We start from the raw sequence: 23,040 nt of genomic DNA on the forward strand, positions 1-23,040 counted from the left end.
TTTTTTGGCGGGGTGGGGGGGAATGTAGACAAGCTGACTCCTGATGAGGTCCCATATTAATGATTTACAGGCAAAACTCCAGAGTTTAAAGGAGTGGGAATAAACGAAGCTAGTGAGATCTGCAGAGATGTCTGACAAGCCAGTGTGCATTGCAGATTTTGAGGAGTATGCTAAAACCTTTCTGCCCAAGTCCGTGTACGATTATTACCGATCTGGGGCGGATGACCAGGAAACCCTGGCAGATAATGTCGCAGCGTTTTCCAGGTGGGAGGATGATTGAAGGCTGGGGTGGGAGGCAGGGGGTGTAAGTTCTGCTTTATTGGTAGATGTGGTGCAATTTTAGATTTTTCTCTGTGAACAAAACTCAATTTCTCTGCAATGTCTTTCTATTTTAGCAAAAAGACTCTCAGCTGATTTTTCAGGACAACTCTCTCCCCTTTCACTCCTCCACCTAACAATTTCTGTCAAAAAGCAGTCCCTAAAATCCATTAGCACCTTTTTAGTTTTGCCTTCATTTGGGTTCTTTTGTTAGCAGAAATTCTCTCCAGAATCTTTCAGTTCCAGTATTTAATCAGCCAATGAAACTGTCATTTCTGCATCTTGGGTTACAGTGCCAGCAAGGGGTTCTTGGGGTGGCATTGTACTTTTTAGGTCCTTAGTCAGTTTTGCTTTTTCCTTAGTTCTCCTAAACTGAATTAGTGCTGTGGCCTTCCCAGGTGAGAGCAGGAAGGAGTTGCATTTCCCAGCTCTGGGGCGAGCTGGGAAAGCCAGGGCTCAGTCCTGGGTGGCCCAGGTGTGCTCAGGGGTTTCTAGGAGGTCAGCCCTTCACCAGGAGATACTGTAAATGCTGGGAGCTGTTCTAAACCAGTTTTGACTTGGACTGATCCCCTGAATTGTTGTAAAAACCTGGGCTCAGGTTGGCCTTAGCCTCAGAAACACAAGGTCAGCACAAAGTCAGGGGCATGTGCTGTGGGATTCAGTGGAAGTGTCACAAATGGCATCACATCAGTTGGCTCCCTCCTCCTGAATGTCCCTGAGCAGGGCAGGGGGAAGGAGGCAGCTGGAGGCAGCTCCCCTCAGCCCAGCTGAGCCCAGTCAAGCTGCTCAAACTGCTGCTGACAGCTCCTTCCTTCTGGGCTGTGTTGGTGCAGACGTTTAACCCCCTGCACTTGTCTTTGCAAAGGCTTTGTCTTTAGTTCCTCTGAGCCTAACAAACCAAACCATGATTGTCCTGCTTTATCCTTGCTCTTTCTCCCTCCCTGCTTTGCTTTCCTGCAGTCCTACTCACTGCTCTAGTTGCTTTTCCATAAGCTATGGGCCATTCAGCTGGGAATGTGATGCAAGCTGAAGGTTCTAGAAGTCTCTGTGATAATTCATTTAGCAGGATCTCAGAGGTCAGAACCTTAATTTTAAGGTCACACATAGAAAAGCTTTATGATGTCAAGAGAAGACAACTCACCTCCACTGCTTATTCCAGACCTCCTAGCTCCATGCAGAAGCTGCCATCACAGAAATTCCCCTGCTCAAACACAAGCCAAAAGATTGCCCTGAGGCATGTAACAGAAGCAGGAGGGGATACAGTAGCACTCACCTGATTTTTATTGTACCTTTTTAATGCTTCCAGATGCTCTGATGCTACTTGCCCTCATAAAAACAAAATGAGACATTAAGGGAAGGACACTCCAAGGAAGCACTTGCAGGCAATAAACTGCAGGAGCAGTGAACATTTGACTTGTAAGTGCTGAAGCTGATCATGATGAGGTGGGATCTAAAGCTGCCAGGGACAGGCCAACAAAGAGCTGGGCACGTCCTTGCTGTGCTGGCATCAGCAGAGCAGGGGAGATAAGGGCAGCTCTGCTCTGAAGCTGTTCCTGCCACAGGGATGGTTTCCTCTGATAAGAGACCTCCTTACATCGAGCTGGTTGCTGGTTGTCTCTGGGCTTCAGGCTTACCTCATCTTTCCTGAATCTTCTATCAGATTTTCAAGAAAACCCTCCAGGTTTAGGTGTTTGAAACTGTGGCGTTTGCAGGCAGCCTGGGACTGAAGGAGATGTTGATTAGCAATGCCTGAGACGTTAAAAGAATTCAGTGGCATTTGGTGTGGCTGAAAATCTCTCAGTGCTGGGTCCCTGCTCCTCAGCAGAGTGAGCATGGAGGGGCTGGGAGGTGTTTGTGTCTTTGCTCTCCCTCCCTTTGTATTTATCTGACATAAAACAAGATCCCATTTTCTCAGCACGTGGGATGCTGCCATGAACAGTCCTTAGACCATGTTTGCAATGGCTTCCTGGGAATACATCTCTAAAAGTTAGAACCTGCTATAAGGTCTTGCCAATATTTTGGTTTGTAAGGCCTATTTGACAGAAAGAACTTGGAAAAACCCTTCTTTTTCCCTTGGATGCTGTTGGGAGAAGCATGGCCCAGCTGTTACAGATGGGGCAGTGCTTCTCACTCTGACCCTCACCCAGTCCTGGTGTTCCTGCCTGTTCCTGACTGCAGCTTGTGGGTAAATATAAAGTCAGATGGACTTTACACCCCCGAGGCACAAAGATCACCAAGTCAGATAATTTTGTGAAAGATAGGAGTATGTTCAGCTTTGTTTGCATTGATTTCCCCTGTCAGAATCTTAGTTGCAGAGTTCAGTCTGATTTAGAAAGTTTGCAGATTATGAGATATTTATAAATTTAAATAGAAGAGAAAGCACAAAACTGAACCAGAAGCAGGAATGGCTAGCCTGTACCTTTATGGTGCAGGATTTTTCAGGTGAGGTGTGAGGGTGGAAAACCAGTGCTGGGCTCATCTGCGAGTGCTTTCTAATTTTTTTGGCAAACAAATGTTTTCATTTCTGGAGAAATAATGATCTTATTAAGGACTAGTATTACTACTGTCATTAAGAACAGTCCCTAATGGGTGGTTGTGTTGCTGGGTCCTGCATTATCTTTGGAATACCCCATGCAATTTTTGGAGCAGCAAAATTCATACTCATTGGATTACAAAAGGAATGTCTTGGCTTTTTGACCTTGAGGTGCTTTGTGTAATCAGATCCCAGAGTACAAACTGCCTCCACAAGGACATTGTTTAAGGTGAGTTTAACACCAGGTACAGCAACTCTCCCCCAGCTGCCAGCTCTTCTGGGACTGAGGGAAGAACCTGCGCTCGGATGTTGACATCCGTGTGTTCCTGCTGAGGCCAGACAAGTATTTCTTATTAATAGTTCCCAAATGGCCCTGGCAGAAGTGAGGCATTAAGGCCAGAAAGGATGATTTGGGATGGCAGAGCTTGTCATTGCCTGTGGTGCCTGCCTGCCTTCTCCTTGAGTTTGCTCTGCATCCTGGAATGCCCAGTGTCCTCTCAGGCCTGTCTGGAGCTGGAATCCCCTCTCGAGCTGCCACAGGAGCGAGGGGCCTGAATGGAGATTTTTGTGACAAGGTCGGGCTGCCTTTAGCTCGATGGCATTCAGGAAATCAGTCTGGAGCCTCCCCTCTTGGCATGCCAGGCAGGGGGGATGTGGAGCAGGCTCCTGCTGATCCACCCTGCCGCGGAATTCCCGGAGGCCCTGGGAGAAGCTGCCTTGTTCTGTCCTGTGCAGGGAACAGCAGCTGCTGCTTCAGCAGTGCCAGCATCAATGCAGGCTGTCTGCAAACGTGCTGGTACCTTGTAGCAATTAAAGGCATTAAAATGGCCACAGAAGTAAGTTAAACACTGGTCAGAAAAGCAAGGCTGATGGTGGACTGGGTCAGACAAGTCTGGAAAGTTCAGGGGGAGAAAAGGAAAGGGATGCTTGGAATAATAATTTAGTTTTGTTGTTGTGATGTCTTTCACCTCAGATTCCCAGTGCACCACGAAAAGAGCGTGGATGGCAAAACATGCTGGGAGGGAAGATAACTTTCCCCAAGGAAAAGCAGCTGTTGCTTAGCCTGGCACAGCACCAGCCCCTGAAGGGAAGTGGAGCTGTAGCAGACAGAAGGGCAGCAAACTGGGCTGGGTTTAGGATGGAGGCTCGGCCTGAGCAGTGTGTCTTTTCCCAAATGTCCTTCTTGCCCTGCAGCACGAGGGGATTTGGGACAGGAACAAGAGGAGCTGCTTGAAAATACGGTGCAGTTTGAAAATGTCAATATTTTTCCCAGCTGAAAGCAGCCAGTGCTTCTCTCTTACCCCACTGCAAGGTAACTTACAAACCGAAAATTTTTTGAGCCTGGAGAAAAAAGGAAAGAACCCAAAAGATTAATCCCCCTTCCTTCCCTTTAATCCTTCCTTCAAAACAGCTCTTAGCTGAAGCTGCCTAAATTGGGAGCCCTCGCTGCCTTTCCTGCTGCGGCACCTCCCGCTTCCGGCTGGGAAGAAGGATGCATTCACTCTCACTTGCTGATTGCAGCACACGACTGTGGACTTGGCTGGAAAAAGATGTGGGTGATGAGGAGATGATGAATTTAAAAAAAAAAATCCAAGTTTTTTTCCAAAATATACAGGAAATGTTTCACTGAAGGACTTGGAGGAAGCAGGTGCTGTGTGCAGCAGAATGACTGTGTGCCCTGGTGGTGGGGAAATGCTGCCTGGGAGGTTTCCTTGCTGCTGTGAAGGGCATTTCCCTGTCCAGACAACGCCTGGTTTCAAGTGTCTGTCAAACTCAGAGCTGGAAACACCCGAGTTTCCAAAGCAAGAGCAGGTTTTACTGAAGGGTTATGATACCCAGGTAGTGAACCTGCTTGGTGTTTTTGTGGGAATGCTCAGTTTTGGGTCAGGAGCACTGAGTGGGTGTTGGTTGAGAGGATGTGAGCAGGGATCTCTGCTCAGGACTGCATCACTTTTCTTGCATGCACTGCTGGGAGGATTTTGGCTCCTCCTGTTTCTCTTCCCAGCCAAAAGCACCACAGGGATGTTTTACCTCTGGACTGACCCTCACAGGCTGACTGTGAGATGGCAGTGGCAGGAACCAATCTGAGAAACCAGGGGCCCGGGGAAGAGGGAGATGCTTCACATCCTTCATGCTTTTGGGTTTGACTGTACAAATGAGCAAGGTTACAAGCAGATTTTTGTTTTCTTTCTTTGCTGGGAGAAGATACCTCAGGGCAGAGTGGAAGCCTTCAGAAGGAGGGTTAGGAAAAAAAGGGGGAGAAAGAAGTCATGTTTTCTTTGTCCCACCCTCACCCATCCTCCCCTGAAAAATAACAAACTGCTACAATGGCATGAAAACAAGTGTGAGGAGATGTTCCTGCCGTGTGTGTCTTGGCACTGAGCAGCACAGCTGACTTGCACAGCCACACATCTCCTTCCAAGCATCATAACTGTCCTTCTCCTCCCTGGGGAGCACTGCCTGGAGAGCTGGCACAGCCCCAGGCCTTCAGAAAGGTGGGTCTCATCCTGGCTCTGCCCCAGGCTTTTTGGGGAAATGTCTCTTGATCTTTCTATAAAACAGATTTTGTCTTTTTCCCCCTGAATTTTCATTTTAATGCTCAAGCTCACCTCTACTCCCTGTTGGAGAGTAGCAGTGGCTCTGGTTCTCTCTCTCTGCTGGTAATTATGATATTATCAGTCTTGAGCATTCTGGTGCTGAGCAGTTGCTCAAGTTCAGCTGTATTAGACCATATATTTTTAATTCTTCTCTGTCATTACAGTCCAGGAGCCATGGGAGTCCTTTTGGAGGGAGGGAGGCCTCGGTGAGAGATCCAGGGAGGCTTTGGCCTGGCTGAGCCCACCAGAGGCAGCCCCAGGTGTTGCACCCCCTCTTGTGGCTTCTAGTGGTGGCAGTGCTGTGACAGCTCCTGGATGGTGGGGCAAGTCCCATGGCACAGGTATCCCCAGGAATGCAGTCCCCCTCATAAAACTCTGGATATTATGGTGTCTAGTTGATCCCGTTATAGGGATCATGGTCTTCTGATGCTGTTTTCCTGTGTGGGACCAAAAAAAAGGTAAATTCCTGTGTGTGCAGACACGTGGTGTCCAGCCTGGCTGCAGCAAGCTGTAATTTCAGGTTAAGTGTGATTTAGTTTGCTCTGGTTTGGAAAAGGGAGTTCCAAGCCTGCAGGCCAGGCTTGGTGTCTGTTGGTTCCCTAGTCCGTGGAAGGGATAACGGAGGCTGGCTGGTGACTTTCCCCATCTGCACACAGCTCTGCCCCGAGGCTTTCAGGGGCTGACTCTCCACGAACCTCATTCCTTTACAGCTCCTCTCTTTCCTTTCAAACGATCCCAGCCAGAAGTGTTCGAGGGGTCTTTGCCTTTTTCACCTCGCTGCTCTTCGGTCCCTGCAGGTGTTGGTCCCTGCAGGGGTGCTGCCGCAGCTCCGGACGGCACGGTGGGATTCTGTTCCAGCCCACTGACAGCAGGACAGCCTGCCCTCGCCCACCGGGAGCTGCGGATTCCCCGCGCCGCAGCCCTTCGAAACGCGGTGTGTTTGTGTGTGTGCCAGGTGGAAGCTGTACCCGCGGGTGCTCAGGGACGTGTCGGTGATGGACCTGTCCAGCCGTGTCCTGGGGCAGAGCGTCGCCGTGCCCGTGTGCGTGGCCGCCACCGCCATGCAGCGCATGGCTCACCCCCACGGAGAGACGGCCACAGCCCGAGGTGAGCGGGGAGGGACGGGGCGGGCCTGCCGGCCATCCCGGCCGGGCTCCTTGATTCTTGCCTTTCTAGCCGGCTTGATTCTTGCCTTTCCTTTTTGCCGTTTCACTCGTCTGAGTGTGGTTTCCCCTCTCCGTGAAACGGGGTGGGGGAAATGAAGGATGCAAGAGGGGAGTAATTGGTTATATATAAAATAGAAAACATCTATCTTCCTATATCCGTACATTCTGTGTAACTGTAAACATTGTCACAGCAACATTCTTCCTATTAGATAATCGACTCTAGGAATTCATCCAACTTCTCGAGGCCTTTGTTTGCCTGGCAGAAATCCTGGCTTGGAAGAGAGCTCTTTGAGAGCATCCCAGGGAAGCAGTGAGGTAAGGGCCCCTCCGGGCTAGAAGCTGCACAAAGATGTCGCCAGCACAGAGGCTGCAGCTCAAAAGGATGTCAACCAGAATTCAGATGGGGAACTGTCTCCTGCTCCTTTGAATGGCACCAAATCTGAATAAGAGGTGTGGGCTGTGCATTTCAGTGCTCCCGTGCTGAAAGGAAGAGGGTAAAAAACCTAAATAGGTGATATTTAAAAAAGAAATGATCCTCTGCATGGCTGGGTGATCAATCTGACAGCGTGTCCGTGGCCAGTGCAGCAGATCCTGGTGTGAAGCCAGTCGAGTTCCCAGCCCTGCGGTGGGAGCTGCTCTCGGTTCTCATCGCTGTGATGTGCTGCAGCACAGCTCCAGCGCCACCACAGAAAACACGCCTCTCCCATTTCACAGCATGCGTGGGGCCGCGCTTCCCCCTCCCCAGAGCTTTCCGAGGGGGCCGACGCTGGTTTCCCCGTCTGTAAGTGCCGGAACTCCCCACGCGATGGCACTCCAGCACCTCGGATGGCTTTGGGAAGGGCCTGCTGCTGTCCCAGCCTCTGGCAGCTCCCGCGGATCGCTTCTGGGCCGGGTCGCGCAGGGGGGAGGCTCTGAAACATGAAGTGCAAACATTAATGCAATGGTGGGAGCGACACTTGCAACACAAAATTCAGGATGTTTCTTAGCGAAGCTTCCCGCTGATGCTGCAGGCTGGCCACATTTTAAGGCATAAATCCTCAACGGCGTGCAAAAATAAGGCTGGGTACCACATTTGCAAACTTTAACACATGATTATTGCATTTGATGTTGCTGGGTTTTCAAGCTGGCACAGCTCGGTGTACTGGCATCATTTGTGGTGTGTGGTCCAGTAAACTTATCCATTGGAGCTGGTGAATTTTTCATTGCTTTCAAAGCATGGGCAGTATTAAAATCACACTGTCTGTATTGCATTGGCATTTGGGGCAGAAAAAAAATGGCTTTGGTTTTGTGCTGTTAGAGGAGGAGAGGGGCACTCAGTGCCAAGCTTTTGGTTTGACCTTATAAGATGACAGGAATTAGGTGTAAAGTACACATTTGGTTTAAGGGTTCTCTTAAACTTAGGACACTCGGGATCAGGGGGTTTGCCACATCCAGCTTCTGTTCCAGAGGCAGCACAGAGTTTAAGTGAGCAAACTGTTGGTTACTTTAATTCTGCTTCAGCTGCACCGGTTTGCAAAGCCAAGGAAGTCTGTGGCTTCTGCAAAGCCTGGCATGCTCCATAAGCCTGGCTTTTCTTGGCTCAGGTGTGCAGGAAGTGCTCTTTGGGGTGGTGCCTCTGCCGTGGCCATGATCCTTGAGAGGATTGCTGCCCCTTCCCAGCCAGAGCCCTGGCTCGTGTTGGGGCAGAGCAGCTCCCACGGGAGCCTCCCTGTGTGCCACGAGTCTGCCTTGAACCCCCAGGGCTAATCCTGGCTCACAGCAGCTGCCCTGCAGAGCAGGCTGGTGAGGAGAGAACGGCAGCTCCTTCCCTGAGCTCTCGGGGCTTTGAGAACAGTGCTTGAGGAGTTGTCTTGCTTGGAGCTGCTCTGCTCTCCAGGCAGGTTTGCCCTTTGCTGTAGGGTAAATGTCCCCTCTGGGGACAAGGGTGTGTCACGGTGTCCCTTAGAACTCCCTGCCCTCACAGCCTCTTGCTCTGGGGCTTGTCAGGGTTTGGGGGCTGCTGCTTCCTGAGGGATGCTGTCCCACAGCAGCCAAGCTGGTGGAGAGGGTGTGCACCTTCCCAGAACAGGGCAGGGTCCGTCAGCTCACCTGAAACACCCCTTCATGGGCAGTTCTTTTGTGTGAGCCAAAAATCTTTTCTAGGAAAAACATCCAATTGTCATTTTAAGAGTTGCTGGTGCCAGGCCAGCCAGCACAGTGGAAGTTATTCCAAAGGTTAGGTGAGCCCACTCTGAGCAGCATATACTGCAGTCATGGTCAAACCTTGCACAGCCTCAAATCCAGGTGTTGGATGTACGTGCATTCCTGCTAGCTAGACTTGAAAATAATAAATGAATATTTAAAAATGTCTCTGCAGGCTGTAATAAGGTTGCTCCTCAGTTTTCTCTGACATTTGTCTGAGTCCTTCCTTACAGAGAAAGCTCTCTTGTCCTTGAAACAATTTCATGCACCTTGGCAGTTGTCCCAGTTTTTCTAGGTCTTCCTTCAAGTATATTCCCTGGCATTTTAGTTGTAGTTCATCAGTGTATGTGGCAATTTTCCAAAGAATGGATTTTCTGTTCAGTAGAGACTGAAAAATTGGGAGGAAAATTGTTTTGGATTAACTGAAATGTTTCATTTGATCCAAAACATAATGTTTTATTTCATTTTCCTACTGGCTAATGCTTTTAGCTATAGTTCTGTTTTGAAACAAAAGTGTCAGCTCAGGAGAAAACATTTCCATTTTGAAAAGATCAACACATGACATTTTGACTTAGGTGTTTTTTTTCTCATCCTTCCCACTCCAATTTCAACCTCTTTGACTAAAAATATTTGCCAAATTCGATGAATAATCTTAGCCACTAAAGAGCAAAAGGTTGTTCTCTAAACACTTTTCAATAGAACCCTTCTGATGCTGTGGGATCTTTTTCTCTTGCTTGTCCATCAGCAGAGTCACTGTTCCTCCATGCCAAGGCATTTGTTTGCCACCCTGACTTCATGCTGTGCTTGCAAACCAACGTGATCCCCGTGTCAACAGGACTCGAGTACACTGACTCCAAGTCCTGTGCACCATCCAGCTGCTCAGCAAGAAATAGCTGAGGTTTTTTGCAACCTTAATTGATTATGAACAGATCCATAGCATTTTTTATTGACATTTGTGCTTATATTCCTGCTTATTCCATACTGCATTTAATGGGTAGTTTAAATTCCTGTTTTCACCTCACAGCAGCATTGCAGTGCCTGGCTTTTCCATGAATGGCTGAAAAGCAGGCTGAGAACCCGACTGTGTTCTTGGCCAGGTCTCTTGAGAGCTGTCACTGACAGTTGCTCAGGCTGAAGTTTTTGTGTTTGCCCTGTGCAGCTGCACTCAGACCCCTCTCCAGGCTGTGCTGACGCAGGGAGGTTTCACCAAACGGAGCACAGGAGTGCTGCCTGCAAAGCTGTTTTATTCCCCCTGTTTTAGCCCACTTTCTGGCAGCTCTGTCATTCCCACTGGAGAGGCAGCAACACCTTGGTTCCTTTGGCTCTTAACAGGTTGCTACTGTGCTTTTTCTCTTTGTGGTGCTGAGCACTGAGATTTGGGTTTCTTCTGCCCATCAGACGTGGCTGTGTCTGGAAGGAGGGATTTGGCCATTTGTTATGTTTTGTGCTCAGCCACAAGAGCAGTGGGACTTTGTACCCACCTGTTACCTCTGTGGTGATCGAAAGATGAGGCTGATTTTGAGATATGAAAATTAATGTCACTCCAGAGTCGTGGAGAGGACAATATTCACATGGGACAGCGTGGCCTGGGCTGACCTGGCCTGGATTCCCCTCAAGAGTGGCATGGCTGGGGGGCTCAGTGCTGCAAGTGTGCCCAGGCAGCCTGGCATGGCAGGCAGATCCCAGATCCATTTTGGCCACGTGTCCCTTTCCCTCTTGTACAGCTGACAAAACACATTGTGTCAGCGAGGGGATGGCAGGCATGGCTCTCACGCAGGGTTTGGTAAGGGCTGAGGGTGGAGAGGCAGACGGGGATCTCTCAGCCAAGTGTGGTTTGTCAAGAGAGCTACGTGGAGTTCTTTAAACAACTCCGTTTCTCAGGAGATGCAGCTCCAAGAACACGGCTGCTGCTCCTGAGAAATACCACTGTGCCAAAAGGACATGGTGTTGATCCCAAGGAATGTCCTTTGGCCCTTAGCTTGGGGACAGTGGATTCTCTGGATTCAGGGAAAAACGGCTGCAGTGGGGCAGTTTGACTGCTGGGCTTTGGAGATGCCCCTAAAAGGGAAATGATGGGAATTTGCCCAGCTAGAGGAAAAAAGCAGTTCCCATTCCCATAGAAGGTAACCCCGAAAAAATCTGCAAGCTTGAGCTGGGCCCCTCTCCAGTGCCCTCCCTGAAGTATTCTTCCTCTGAGCTGCCCACAGGGACAAATCCTGTACCCTTCCCAAAACACGTAAGGACTGATGCCCCACCAGATGGGGGGAGGATGCTCTGAGGCTGCAGGGTGAAAAAAGGGCTAAAAAGGGTCACTGCTCTGTTCCCCAGTGGAGCTCCCAAGTGCATCCTGTCCCATTTGTTGCTATGGAAAACACTTCAGTTGAGTTCCCCAAGAGTGAATGGCTTCCAAGTGCCAGAGGGCAGGTTTGGATTAGGGATGAGGAAGACATTCTTTAGGTTCTGTGGTGCCATGGACTTCCCCAGCTCGCTGTGTGTGCCTGCTGCTGTGCTCTCTGTGCTGTCACAGAGCCCAGCAGGGGCCTGCAGGCTGTGCAAGGGTGTCCTTTGGGCAGTGCTCAGGATTAAAGGAAGACCTGGAAAAAAACCCCATAAAAAATAAGCAACTAAAAGCAAGCATGCAATGGCATGAGGAAAGGCTGGTTTACAAAAACATCTCATGCTTAAACTCTGGCAAATGTCACTTATTGCAGCAAGAGCATCCTGTGGGGATATGGCTGTAGTAGGACTGATTTGAAATAATAAATAATTTGCAGCACCCCAAAAGTGAAGTGTAAAATATAATTGTTAGAGGAAATTAATTGCTTCTGTTTTCTTCAACTGCAGTAAAATGTGTGAGAAGTTGGAGTGTATTTTTAGAGAAACCTAACTTGAGGTAGAAAAAAACCCCAACCAAACCTGGCAGCACTTCAGGCCTCTGTATCTCATGGTTTTAGAAGTCTAGAAAGTTGTCAAAATAAGCTTTAAAATTATCAAGATCAAGGACAGATCGACCAAAACTGGAACTGGGAATTTCTAAAACCCTGGAAGATTTTGTCTGTGAACTTTGGATTTGCCTGGGTGATCTAAACTGCGTGTGTTGAGCTGGTGCTTCACCAGAGAGCTGTGAACTTTACAGGAGAGACGAGGGGAATTTTGGGAGCATGCTTGCATGAAAATGCCATAACCCCGTTTGGGATGGCTGAACTCTCATTGAACCAAACTGCTTAAACCTGATCTTAAATAAGAGAAAAGCACTATTTTCTCTGTTGCTACATGTGCAACTAAGTTGAAAGGATATTGTGGTATCCCATGATTTATATCTTCTCTTCACCAAAAATATTTTATTGTGCAGTTTCTAGCTAAATTTTTCCTTTAGCAATAGAAGTAGACGTGGGAATAAAAGGCAAAAATGGAAATAAATGGATACCTAAAGGCAGATTGAACCATAACATTTACATTTCTCCCTTATCTGATGCGAGGGTTTTGCAATTCCCGGCTTCGCAGCATTCCCGATGTAGAGGGAACTATGTCCAGCAGTTTAAAGGAGAGGAACGGGATGGTTACGAACTAGAGAGGGTTGGGTGATTGCTGCTGTATTTCCAGTGAGGGAAAACTGGCTGGTGGCCCTGGGAGGGTGTAACCAATTTGTTTGAATAAGCTGTTCATAAGTTTCCACTCCAAGAGGCTTGTAATCCTTATTTAATAAAATGTTGTCATAAAGACCACTTTTTAATTCCTCCATGGGCTGGGGATGACGTCTTGAAACAGAGGTCCATTTACATTAAAAATATGCATACTGTGGTAGACCAAGGAAAACAAGGCTTTCTATAATATTTCTGAGTTCTACAGCGCGTTTTTCCTTTATTTTACAATAAGTGACAGATTACTCCAAAAAGAATAAGCGATAGTTTCGTGAAAACACATCTGTATGAGGTTAGCCGGCGCGGAGGGTGATTTTGGGGAGGCAACGTGGCAACGTCCAAAAACGGGGAAGCCTTAAACGCTTGTATTGGAATGCTGCTGCTCCTTAGAGACTCTCTCTGCCTTCCTGCAGCCTGCCAGGCCGTGGGGACAGGGATGATGCTGAGCTCCTGGGCCACCTCGTCCATCGAGGAGGTGGCGGCGGCAGCGCCGTCCGGCCTGCGCTGGCTGCAGCTCTACGCCTACAAGGAGCGGCAGGTGACGGCCTCGCTGGTGCGGCGCGCCGAGAGAGCCGGCTACCGGGGCATCTTCCTCACCGTGGACACGCCGTACCTGGGCCGGCGCCTCGCCGACGTGCGCAACAGGTTCCGGCTGCCCCCGCACCTCAGGTACGGCTGCTGCGGGAGGGGACGGCGCTGGGGAACGGCTCTGGGGAGCTCTGCTGTGTCCGCCGGGCTGGCATCTGCTCTGGGTGGAAACAAAGCTTTCCTGGCTCTCTGCAAGCTGGGAAAGGTGCAGGGTGAGGCTGCTGAAGTAAGAGACGTGGGGTGTTGCTGTGTGCTTGTGTCAATGGGTTCTTGGCTGTCTTCAAACCTCAGCTGGGCAGAGCCCTGCTGTGATGTTGAGCTGGGATCCAAAAGGGGTCTGGACTTTGTGGCCAAAACTGCCTTCCAAAAGATGCTATGGTTCCTTCTGTTGTCCCATGACTGCTCTGGGTCCAGGGCCGTGTTACTACCGACTGCAGAGCCCCTTTTCGAGCAACTTCAGCTCTTCTTTTACTCCAATACAGAAATGCATGGCTATCAGTCTTTCTCTTCTTTTACTCCAATACAGAAACATATAGGTATCAGTCTTCCTAAATTCTGTGTGAAGGCAACTGTTACCCCACAGTGTGTTTTGGGATGCTTTCTATGTCTCAGAATTTGTGACATCATGATTGATTTCAGCACTAACTCTATTCCCTCCCCACTGCAGGGCCAGTGAGGAATTCAATTTTAACAGAGTTAAACCAGAATTTTAACCTTACAATGGTGTTTAAGGGTATTGATTTGCCTGGCCTTTTGTAAATATGAATTGATGAACTGTAGAGACTGCCCTGATAAACACATGCTGAAGTGCTGGCACAGTTCTAGCAGCCAAGGACTGGCTGGAGGAATATTTACTCGATGGGATATCCAGGACTTCAAGCTAAAAATCTTGCAAGTTCTTGCATGTAGATCTTGGTAACAACCACAGTCTACATGGCACATGTTAGAATTATTTAGAGCATGAAAATGAACACAAAACTAGACAGAGAAAAAAAGACAGCTTAATGTATTTTGAAGCAGATAAACTTTGAGGTGAGTTCTGGGTAAAAGCTAGTTTTGAATGTTATCAATGAAATTGAATTGTTCTTCCTATGTCTCTGAAGACTGCTGTGTTATACAATACACACATTGTAAGTAATGTGTACTTAGCAAGAATCTCACATCCAGAGGTTTTTCTTCATTTCCATACTGTTCAAAAGGAGGATAAGCCATGGGGCTCTGCAGGGAATCTGATTCTCTGCCTTGCTGGCACAAACCCCTCCAGAGCTTGGGTGCTGGCTCTCCCCTGTGCACTTGTACTTTCAGCTAAGAGAGGAAAGCTGACAGAGGAACCTGAACTCTGCTCTGATTTCTTTGTTAAAGTACAGTTTTAGGAGGAAGGCATCAGAAAGCAAAAAAGCCCTAATGCACCTAACGTGAAAATGTACCACCCTGGTATGTGTGTGCCCTATGTTGTAATCATGCTAGAGATCTGTGTTTGACACATTATCAATATACCCTGACCTTTAAAAAAAGATAAAATTAAGCAGTTGTTAAAATAGCTTACTTTTTAGGGGCAATAGAATTTTAAGGCCTGGGGTTGAGGAGTTCTTGAATGCAAGTCCAAGAACCCAAAGACGTTTGAGAAAAGCGGGAGAGCGTTTCTGCAGCACTTTGACCCCACCCCAAATGTATTTGTTATATTTGCCCAAATACAACAAGGTTTCGAGTGAACAGGATGAAATCACGAGAAATTGGAGTAATCCTTAAAGGTTCCAATTAATCACTGCAGATTCCCGAGTGCTGCTCGGGCCGTGCTTTGTTGCAGAGGCCGCGGTGAAACTCTCCTAGCGCGGGGCTCTGCTCATTTATGTGATAACTTTTTCTTGGCTTCGGGTTTTCAACAAAGTTTCAAAGCAACAACAAGGTGCCATTGTGCTCTGAAATGTATGTAAGGCAACATTCATCCAAGTGTTGATCTGCATTTTGCAGGCCAAGAAAAACAACAGTTATTTATATAATCTTATCCATGGTTCTGTTTTTCTCTGGGCACCCCACCCTCCACAAACCAACAGCTGAAAAGCTGGATCTTGCTGAGAGCCTGCTCCTTTCTCGTTTGCTTCTGGGCCTGGAGCTGAACAGAAAAGCCATGTGAAATGCTGTTTGTTGCAGGCATGAAATCAGCAGTGAAACCAGCCAGGTTCCATGCAAAAACACTCATGCACTTCCCAAAATGTGAAATGTGAGTATTAAATAGCCCAATGTGGAACAGGACACAGTTTCAGAAGAGCAGGGCAACTGGGACGTGGATGTGCTAGAACCTGTGAGATTTTGTTGCTGAAAAACCCAAGTAACAACAATGTTTTCACATGAGCTTCCTTTTCAGCCCTACATTTTACAAGGAAATGTACAAAAGGGACACAAGGTAAACAGGCTGGCTTGTTGGCCTTATTGGACAGATGAAAATTCTGAATTCTTTGCAAGGCTTCATGGACATCCATCTGTTTCATGGACCTTAAGAAAACTTTATTTCCTCCCTGATCCCCTATTCTTCTCATAGCTGAATTCCCTGGATTCGAAAAACAAAACCCAACCCTATTTATTTTGCTATAGAAGTCAGACTTGGGCCAGAGAAACTCGCCCCAGATTTATCACAAAACCATCACAGGACAATAGAAAGGCTTGGGTTGGACGGGACATTAGAGATCAGTGCTTGTGTTGGTTATCAAATGCTTTGTCAGCCAGAGGTTTTGGCTCACTGAGGAGTGGGATCTGACTTGCTGGGATTTGCTCGTGCTGGTTTTGCTCGTGCCCCGCGGCGCAGCAAAGCTGTAACTCAGCCATGTTGAGTGCTGGCATTCGGGACCCATTGTGACTACAGCAAATCCTCCTCGCGCTGTTCTTCTGTGTCTTTTGTCACCTTAGTTTAAAGAACTTCTCGAGCAGTGAGCTGGCATTTTCCTCGGGGAAGGACTTTGGAGACGACAGCGGGCTGGCTGTGTACGTCGCTGAGGCCATCGATGCCACCGTCAGCTGGGAGGACGTCAAGTGGCTGCGGGGGCTGACCTCGCTGCCCATCGTGCTGAAAGGGATCCTCAGGGGTGGGTAGCCCTGCTGCTTCCCAGGGGAGGGCAGGGGCAGCGCTGTCACTTCTCCTGCACCATCAGGAGCCCACCAAGGAAGGTGTCAGGTGTCTGTGGGAGAAGATGCTTAAAGAAGTGCCGGGTGTTGTCACCAACGCCACCATTAACACCATCGTGCCAGTGATTTTGCAGTGGACAAAATCATTCAGCAAAAGAATTTCTTACTGATGAGTTCTGGAACATAATAGAGAAAATAAGGGCTAGCAACCAAGTTGGCTGCTGATCCAAAGGGATAAAATGTTCTGCTCCAACATTTCAAGCTAATTTTCTGGTCTTATTACTTAAAGATAAAACCTTTTTCTGTGTTGATGAGAGGCTTGGAAGGATGAAGCCCTAAGGTGGCTTTGCATGAGGTGACAATGGTTTTCTCAGTGATTCCCTGATTGTGGTGTGTACAAGTTCCCACTTATGAGGGACACATCCTGTTTGGGTTTTTTCCTAGCTGATGATGCCAAAGAAGCTGTAAAGCTTGGGGTAAACGGGATCCTGGTGTCAAATCATGGAGCACGACAGCTTGATGGGGTCCCTGCTACAGTGAGTACTGATGCCAATATGCTCCAGTAATCTCTAATTTTCTCTGCCTTTTTGGCTTCTTGTTTGCTTTCTCTGAACATGTGGAAGCTAGAGGAAAAACCTAGAATAAGTGTTCTATGCCTTAAGCCATGAATAATAACCTCCCTCCACTTCTGTATGTATGTCACATCGTACTCTGAGTTAGACACAGCCTTTCCTTGCTAGATCAAATTGGAAAATCTTTCAGAATTTTTCTTCCACTCTCCTCTTCCACGTCTTCCTTTTCATTCATTTTTGAAAAACCCTCGTTGCCATTTGCAGCACACTGAAGGTTGTATTAGGGTCGTTTTTCCTCTTTTAATATTCTTTGGAGGCTTCTGAAAAATTGCAGTTAAGGAACAGCTAAAGGCAGAATGAAACTCTCCATTTTTCTCCTTTCAAGTATTTTCACCTTTGGAAAAGGGAGAGAGTGGTTAAATTACAGTTTTTCCTTTTCCTTGTCGTGCTACCCCATGACTTTTCCAAAGGTGAAAGGGATTTGAGAATTTCTCCGTCGGCAAAAAAGAAAGAAGTAAAGGAAAATGAAAAAGTATGTGCTCAGGATGAAGGAAAAACCCCAAAATTCCAGTCATCACTCATCTTGCTTCATTTGGTGTGGGAAAGCTGCACAAATAAAAAGAATGAAAGGGAGGGGAATCAAAGCCCAGTTGTGCCTCTCAGAGTATTTCCAATATGTTCTCGATGAAAAACCTCCTGTTCTCCATGATGGTTCCCTGAAGGGAGAGGGGAACAGGTCCTCTTGTCACCTCCTGGGAAAGTATTCCCCAATTTCACTGGGAGTGTTTGAAACTCTTGGACAAGCCTGCGTGTGAGGTAATCCAACAGCAACAATGTATAAGGTTGTTAAAAACATCATTTTGAGGAACCCCAGAGAGCTCGAGAAATACAAATTAATTTTTGACAGCCGCAGCAGAAGGGAAATTTGCAAACTCCTTGTTAGGAGTTACTCCTTTGCCACACCACAGGGCAGAGGAGAGCTGCTAAATCTGGTGTGTTCCCTGGGTTTATGGTACAAAGAACACTACTTCACAATGCCTGTTTTTATAAAGAATCTGTATCAGGTCACGTTAAATGGTTCTGATTTAGAAACATAATAATTTGCTTCAGTTTCATGGGGTTTCAGCTGGTGAGCTGAACCCAAGCTGGTCAATATTTCTAGTGTCTAGTTACGCGTTGAGGAAATCGATGTTTTAATTAAGGTTTGCATCATGCTTTAGTTGTTAGAGCACTTTAATGTTGGTACGGTTTGTCAGGATGTAGAAAGTGGTCTCTGGATATGGAAATAGATCCAAAATATGTCTGGCAAGAGAGCAAAACCAAAGGGAGGGGGAAAATCACAGCAAGTGCCAAACTTCAAGAAAATTTTAATCCAAATCTAAAAACAAAGTGCACTTTCAAGTTTTTCCCCCCATCTTCTCGTCATTTTTATCCATTAGAAAGGAAATGAATTACATCCGTATTTGAAAGATGTGAATTTGTGTGTCTTTTGTCTTACTTCCACACACTGTTTCCAGTCTCCTTAATACTTGGCTTCTGGTGGAGTTCCTTTCCTGATTTTCATGAATAGGAACTATTTAGGTGGCCTTGTAGGAAAATTTGCCCTGTAATTAATGCTCCAGGCTTGAATTCAGGAGGCTCATCCTTTCATTGGGACCTCTTGCATGGCAAGAATAATTGCTTAATTCCCTGGTTACACACTTGTTACTTCAGAACAGTAAAAGTATCTCCCCCCCCTTATTTGTATCACTGGTGTAGGGGATAAGCTGAGAAAGGGGATGAGCAGAGCTCAGTGAAAGCATCATATGTGTGCATTAAAAGAAATTACTTCCCACCTTGCTCAAAACTTAGAGGAAAGTTATTTTTTTCTCACATTAAGAAGTTTTCTCTGTAGTCATTCCTGTAATTAGATGCATTTTCAAAAGGGAAAATGCATTAATTTTAAAAATTTTCAGCCAACTCTAAGTTCTTCCAGGCATGTGTTTTTCTCACTCCTTGTCTGTAGGTACAGTGCCTGCCTCTGGGCTCCTGAGCTGGCCCTCAGGATAAATGAATGGGAAATTTAAACAGGGAAGCAAAGATGATTATTTAAAAAGTGAGCTGATCCAATTTCATCCCTTAACTAGTGAAGACTGGAAGTTTGGGAGGTAACACCATGAAAAGGCTTCCTTAGTGCTGCTGTTTCATATCTTCTGCATAAGAATCAGATACTGGCTTGTGTCAGATATGTGTCATGGGGTCAGATGGCCATTTTGTGAGACCCTGCTGATTCTCATTCTGTTTATGTGACTCTCCAAATAAATCTGACCTTTGTATGTTCCTTCTACCCTGCGAAGTCACTGCTGGTTCTCAGTACAAAGCTGTGTTATTTGGGTGTATATATTTAGGCATGCAACTGCTCATTAAGCTGCTGTAAAGCTTGGATCCTATGTGTAAGAACGGGCTCAAAAAATAAATAAGGTTTCAGGAGCAGCCAAGCTGTGTTCCTGGTTTCTCTCCCTTAGATTGATGTCTTGCCTGAAATCGTGGAGGCAGTGGAGGGGAAGGTGGAGGTGTTCCTGGATGGTGGGGTGAGAAAAGGCACGGACGTTCTCAAGGCACTGGCTCTTGGTGCCAAAGCTGTTTTCGTTGGGAGACCTGTCCTCTGGGGACTGGCTTATCAAGTAAGTGAGGGAAAGCTCAAATGCATGACTTCAGATCCCTAGACTCACTGCTCAGCCTTTTAAAATGCACATGCATGTGTCTGTGTGCCCAGAGGAGTGTGTGTGTGTGTGTGTGATGCATCTGTGTGCATCCAGATCTTCTGATTTGCTGTTTGCTAAAGTTTGCTATGACCAACCCTCAGGATTTATGTTTGTGCAGAAAACCTTTCTTGGCACACGTATACATGTCTATGTCTACACACATAAATGTGCACACAATAGTTCACATTGTCTCCTAATCTCCCAGGGTGAAGAAGGAGTAAAAGAAGTTCTCCAGATGCTGAAGGAAGAGCTTCGCCTGGCAATGGCACTGACAGGTGGGACATTGACATTTCCTCTCCGTAATCACGTTCTCTCATTTGCCCCAGGCAAGATGCTATAGCAACTTGCATGAGGGGAATGTTTGCAATCTAAACAGGTTAGTCTGTGGAGAAATGGGAAAAAGACTTGTCATCCCTGCTTTATAAATGGGAAACCGAGTAGATTAGGTGAAAACATTATTTTGGTGGGTTTTTTTTTTCACAAGAAGACCAATAAATCCATAGAAAAGTAGTGGCAAATCTTTGGTCGCTGAGGGGTGGATTTCATCTGACAGAATGGAGATTTTTATGAGGCAGAAAAAGAAAAGGCTTAGAGTGGGTTGGAAAATCAGGGGCTTGAACTGATCTGCAACTTCTCCTCCAGGATGCCGGAGAGTAGAAGAAATTGGCAGGACACTGATCAGAAGACATCAGGGATTGTTTTCCAAGATTTAGGTCTGAAGACTCTTGCCTTGTGCGTTGCCTGTTGTGCTTCCAGACAAAATCCAACTGCATTCCTTCTGTGGGCCTCCTCCTGCAATCCTGACTGAAGGATCGCTCTGCTCTGTAGGAAATCACTTGTTGAAGAAAGAACTCAAAGCAAATTTTATAGGTGCTTTCAGATCTCTCAGGCTCTTAAGGAAAGCTGCTACACTGGGAGGTGTGATTAGAGATGGGCCTTTATACAAGGCCAGCATAGAAACTTCAAGGTGTTTTGCAACAAATGCTGATAATTAATTTCCATGCCTGGGAGTAATTTAGCTGTTAAAGTGAAACTATAAACAGAAATGCTGAAATTTAAAATGCAAAAGATGCTTCTTGCTCACTGTTTAGAGAAACTAGACTGTAGATTGTAGAGATTAAATCTTGCTTTCCAATGAACAGAATGTCCTTTCCCTAGTGACTTTATAAGCATCTGGGCTTGTGGCACGTAGGCTGTAGGAGCCCAGAGGACTCTTCGTTGTAAGGAACCAAAGAGCAAAGCAAAACTGGGGAAATTCAGCAGTTTAAGTGGCACAAGCCCCTCTGCAATCAGACAGCTGTTACCTATGTGCATTGGATGCACGTCAGAGCCTTGGCTACTGCAAATCCCTCTAGCCCAAACTGTGCCAGCTGCATCCACCTGGAGCTCCGAGTCACATTTTTCACCTGGACTGATTTGCTCATAGTGGCAAGGGAAGGCTGATGCTGCCTGGGAGAGTTTGTAGAATTTGCAGCCATGTGCAAAAGGGAAACTGGAATAATTGAGGCATTAACCCATGACTTGGGAAGGGCCTAGTGGCTCTGTTGAGTTTCCATGCACACCCCTAAGTCAGATAAATCTTGGTGTTCTTCATTCTGCTCATGATGGGATCGTGCAGGATCTGTGCCTCTGTTCTCTGAACAACCCAAATATCCACTGAATTCAGGAGAAATTTTGCAACTGTAAAGAATAAAGCAGGTAAGATTATACTGTTCTCATCTTAGGGAAAACCAAGGCTAGCTCTTCACCTGTCTCATCTCCCTTGCAGGTATGGCAGTTTTACAGGGAGCAGGGAAAGGCTACACAGGTTTTGAATATCTTGCTGTGAAAATTTAATGTTCATTTTTAAAGAAGACCAAAAAAGATGAAAACCCCTTAATTTCATGGTTTCACTGAGATCACCAGCTCCACCATTTGTTTCCCATCAGCCTCGTGCATTCTGACTCTCCCGCTTTGCTCAGTTTGAAATATCCCTTACTGAGCTTTAGAGGCAGCTTTGTAATGAAATGATGGAATATTATAATGGGAACTAAAGCTGGGGCTGGAACTCGAAATGGGGAGAAAACCCAAAAGGCCACATGCTTGCCCTCCAGTTGTAAAATCTGTACTCTTATTTACTGCAGAATATGCTCTGTTGTGTGAGAGTTGCGTAGCAACAAAATAAAGTTTATCTGTGCAAGGAAATATGAATGTTTCTGAGAGAACAGAGAAACATAATTTCTGCTGTTTACTGCACTTATCATATCTGTTGCAATGTGGACTGTGTCAGATGTCAATTACAGAGTAACTTCGGCAAGACTGTTTATTTGAGATAATATAAATGTTACTTAAAAGACAGGGGCATAATATCTTATGTTTACATGTTTAAGATCTATTTCTAAAGCTCAGAAGATGCAGTTTCCTGTCTTTGCCCCAGCCAGATTCGAGGAAAGTTCTGAAACTCTGTGGTTCAGTGGAAGTTCTGATGGCGAGGAAACCGGTTTTGTTACTTGTGCGTAATTCACTGGTTCTGGTTCCTCTGGGATAAGGGGTTTACATTGTTTTTTCCTGCCTGTTGTCTGAGAATCGTCTGACTGCCTTCCAGTTCAACCCTAGTAAGACTAGACAAGCATTAAAAACCAAAATTAGAGCCAAATACTTAAAGGCTGTGAGACTGTTAACAGAAAGTAAATTCATTTGTCTGGTAGAATTCTCTTTTCAAAATACCCCAGAGTGAAGAGAATTTCTTTTGATCTTAAGACAGCCAAACACAACTACTTTTTGAAATTATTAAATTAAAAAAAAAAAAAAAAGGCAGGAATTCTGTTTGGTTTGGGTTAAAAAGCAGAAAGACTGAGTGCCCTCAACCATTTTAAAAACTGAACAATGTCCAGGCTAAGGAAAAAATCTATCTCCACACTTGCTTCATTCTGGAGAAGCTGAGAGAAAACCAGAGCACACAGGTGATAGTAGATCTTTCTATGGTTTGTGAGAGTGTTTCTGAAGAGAATGTAAGTAATGTAACAAAAAAACCCAGGTCTTTGTGAAAGAGGTAAGTAGAAAATTATTTGTCTTAAGTATAAATGAACACAACAAACTTTTAGGAACAATTAGTCATAGTCCTTATATGAAGGCACAGAAGTAGAGGAGAGCAGAAGTGTTTTGCATTTATGATGCTTTAGTGTAACTGCCTAGCCAAATGTCAAATAACAAACATGATGGGTTAAACAGCAAAATGATTTTCTGGCTTCACTTGGACTCCATATGAAGTCACAAATACAAAGAAAAAATTATCTACGTAGAAAAAACCTAATAAGGGGAGATCAGTGAGTGATATTTCAGTACCCAGAAAGACAGCACTCAGCTGAGTACTGAGAAAAATCCCAGCTGGTTTGGGAGGCTGGTGAATGATCAGTGGCTGAGTGGGGCTCTCTAACCACCTCCCAAGATGGACCAGGAACATTCCCTGGAAAAGGAGATCGCGGCTCTTAATGCAAAAATTTATCACATGTTGTGTGATGAGAGAAGAGACCAAAAGCAAAACCTGGGGGTATGAAGGAGGAGGATGATCCTGTGCTTTTCAGAAGCAAGTGGTACTTCC

General features: G+C 46.4%; 1 protein-coding gene across 2 annotated transcripts; it reads left to right on the top strand.

The window, feature by feature from the left end:
• Positions 1-38: 38 nt before the first annotated feature.
• Positions 39-21,987, top strand: HAO1 (hydroxyacid oxidase 1). 2 transcript variants are annotated; one of them, XM_041417140.1, is made up of 8 exons: positions 39-264; positions 6,404-6,555; positions 12,850-13,105; positions 15,929-16,104; positions 16,589-16,680; positions 19,221-19,379; positions 19,666-19,735; positions 20,103-21,987. In XM_041417140.1, exons 1-8 carry the CDS (start codon positions 128-130, stop codon positions 20,171-20,173), a joined length of 1,113 nt encoding a protein of 370 aa, XP_041273074.1. In that variant the 5' UTR covers positions 39-127; the 3' UTR covers positions 20,174-21,987. The 2 variants fall into 2 exon arrangements, with proteins under 2 accessions (XP_041273074.1, XP_041273073.1); XM_041417139.1 differs by lacking the exons at positions 15,929-16,104; positions 16,589-16,680; positions 19,221-19,379; positions 19,666-19,735; positions 20,103-21,987 and having other exon boundaries at positions 12,850-14,049.
• Positions 21,988-23,040: the final 1,053 nt, after the last annotated feature.

This window comes from Onychostruthus taczanowskii, unplaced genomic scaffold (assembly GCF_017590055.1).
Source record: "Onychostruthus taczanowskii isolate IOZ18803 unplaced genomic scaffold, ASM1759005v1 scaffold55, whole genome shotgun sequence".
Taxonomy (NCBI): Eukaryota; Metazoa; Chordata; class Aves; order Passeriformes; family Passeridae; genus Onychostruthus; species Onychostruthus taczanowskii.

Excerpts from the sequence above, each read along its gene's own strand:
- HAO1 (XM_041417139.1), top strand. The coding sequence starts at position 128 with ATGTCTGACAAGCCAGTGTGCATTGCAGATTTTGAGGAGTATGCTAAA. Across the intron at positions 265-6,403 it reads AATGTCGCAGCGTTTTCCAG|GTGGAAGCTGTACCCGCGGG; the intron begins GTGGGAGGATGA and ends TGTGTGTGCCAG. Across the intron at positions 6,556-12,849 it reads AGAGACGGCCACAGCCCGAG|CCTGCCAGGCCGTGGGGACA; the intron begins GTGAGCGGGGAG and ends GCCTTCCTGCAG.